This window comes from Gossypium arboreum, chromosome 11, assembly GCF_025698485.1.
Source record: "Gossypium arboreum isolate Shixiya-1 chromosome 11, ASM2569848v2, whole genome shotgun sequence".
NCBI classification, from domain to species: domain Eukaryota; kingdom Viridiplantae; phylum Streptophyta; class Magnoliopsida; order Malvales; family Malvaceae; genus Gossypium; species Gossypium arboreum.
In genome coordinates this window covers 41,444,242-41,446,097 of record NC_069080.1, presented here as the reverse complement: position 1 = coordinate 41,446,097, position 1,856 = coordinate 41,444,242, and the positions used below count along the sequence as shown (strand labels likewise).

Below are 1,856 nucleotides of genomic sequence, written 5' to 3'. Positions count from 1 at the left end.
TTCAACTTGCCTTTATAATCGAACCTTAAAACTTTCTTCCACGGAGAAACCCTAAGAAAAACAAAGTCACCCCTAGAGTACTCGATAGGACTTCTATCTATTAGAAGCCGCCTTCAGATGATCCCGAATCAGTCTAATCTTATTTTTGGTCTCAAAAACCAACTCAGGACCCAAAATTCACTGCTCACCCAACTCAATCCAACATAGCGGAGTACGACACTTACGACCATATAAAGCCTCGTAAAGTGCCATCTGGATGGTAGACTAGAAACTATTATTGTAGGCGAACTCAGCTAATGGCAGAAAATCCTCCCAACTACCTCAGAAATCAATCACACAACTCTGAAGCATATCCTCCAGTATCTGAATCACCCTCCCAGATTGACCATCGGTCTGAGGATGGAATGCAATACTAAAGTCCGACCTCGAATCCAGAGCCTCATGTGGTTTCTTCTAGAATCGAGAAGTGAAGCGAGGATCCCTATCAGAAATTATCGAAACTGAGACCCCATGCAGTCTTACAATCTTAGAAATGTAAAGCTTCACTAACTTTAACAGAGAGTAGTCCGTTCAAATCAAAATAAAATGAGCGAACATGGTCAATCGATCCATGATGATCCAAACAGAATCCTTCTTAGTGGGTGTCAAGGGCAACCCACTAACGAAGTCTATCGTCTCCTGTTCATATTTCCATAAAGGAATCTTAACAGGTTGGAGCAAACCTGAAGGCAACTGGTACTCAGCCTTAACCTGTTGGCACATCAAACAACGAACAACAAAATCCGCCACCTCACGCTTTAAACCCGAGCACCAATACAACTCACGAAGATCGTGATACATTTTATTACCACTGGGATGCATAGTATAAGGGCTACTACGAGCCTCCATCAGAATTGACTGTCTCAAATCAGAATCATTCGGTACACAAACCCGACCTCGAAAACACAGAACTTTATTCTTATTTAGTCTAAAATCAGAAGTACTTCCACTCTTTATCTGATGAAACCGCAAAGCCAGAGACTCATCCCTCAACTGCTTATCCGGAATCTGATCAATCCAAGTCGGCTAAACTTGCAACTCGGCTAACAAGCCTCCATCATTGAACAGATTAAGACGAGTGAATATCACTCGTAATTCAGTCATCACTCTACAACTGAGAGCATTGGCAACCACATTGGCCTTACTAGAATGATATTCTATCGGTGCAGTCATAGTCTTTAAGCAACTTAATCCATCGACGCTGCCTAAGGTTCAACTCCTTTTGAGTAAGGAGGTACTTGAGGCTCTTGTGATCGATGTAGATGATACATCTCTCACTATACAGATAATGCCTCCAAATCTTTAACGCAAATACCACAGCAGCTAACTCGACATCATGTACTGGATAGTTCCCCTCGTGTGGCTTAAGTTGACAGGACATATAAACTACACCCTTACCATCTTGCATCAGTCAACATCCCAAACCGACGTGTCATGCATCACTATACACTACAAACTTCTTACCAGATTCAGGCTGTATCAAAATAGGAGCTTGAGTCAGAACAGACTTGAACTTCTCGAAGCTCAATTTTTGTGCATCAGCCTAGGCAAAAGGAACACCCTTGCGTAGAAGCTTAGTCAATAGAGTTGCAATAAGAGAGAACCCCTCGATAAACCGACAATAATAACCCGCAAGACCCAGAAAACTGCGGATCTCAGATTCATTCTTAGGCTATTTCCAATCCAGTACAACATCAATCTTTCTAGGATCAACTCAGATCCCCTTAGCAGAAACCACGTGCCCTAAAAAAGTTACCTCTCGCAACCAGAACTTACACTTGTTCAACTTAGCGAAGAGCTGTTTCTCTCGGGGTATC

The 1,856-nt window shown here is 42.4% G+C and overlaps 1 protein-coding gene across 1 annotated transcript; it reads right to left on the bottom strand.

Annotated features, from left to right (window-relative positions):
* Positions 1–658: 658 nt before the first annotated feature.
* On the bottom strand, positions 659–1,212 carry LOC108472004 (uncharacterized). The gene is made up of 3 exons (XM_017773535.1): positions 1,129–1,212; positions 723–1,047; positions 659–678 (listed from the first exon to the last, which is right to left on the bottom strand). The coding sequence occupies exons 1-3, from the start codon at positions 1,210–1,212 to the stop codon at positions 659–661; spliced, it is 429 nt and encodes a 142-aa protein (XP_017629024.1).
* Between the last annotated feature and the right edge of the window lie 644 nt (positions 1,213–1,856).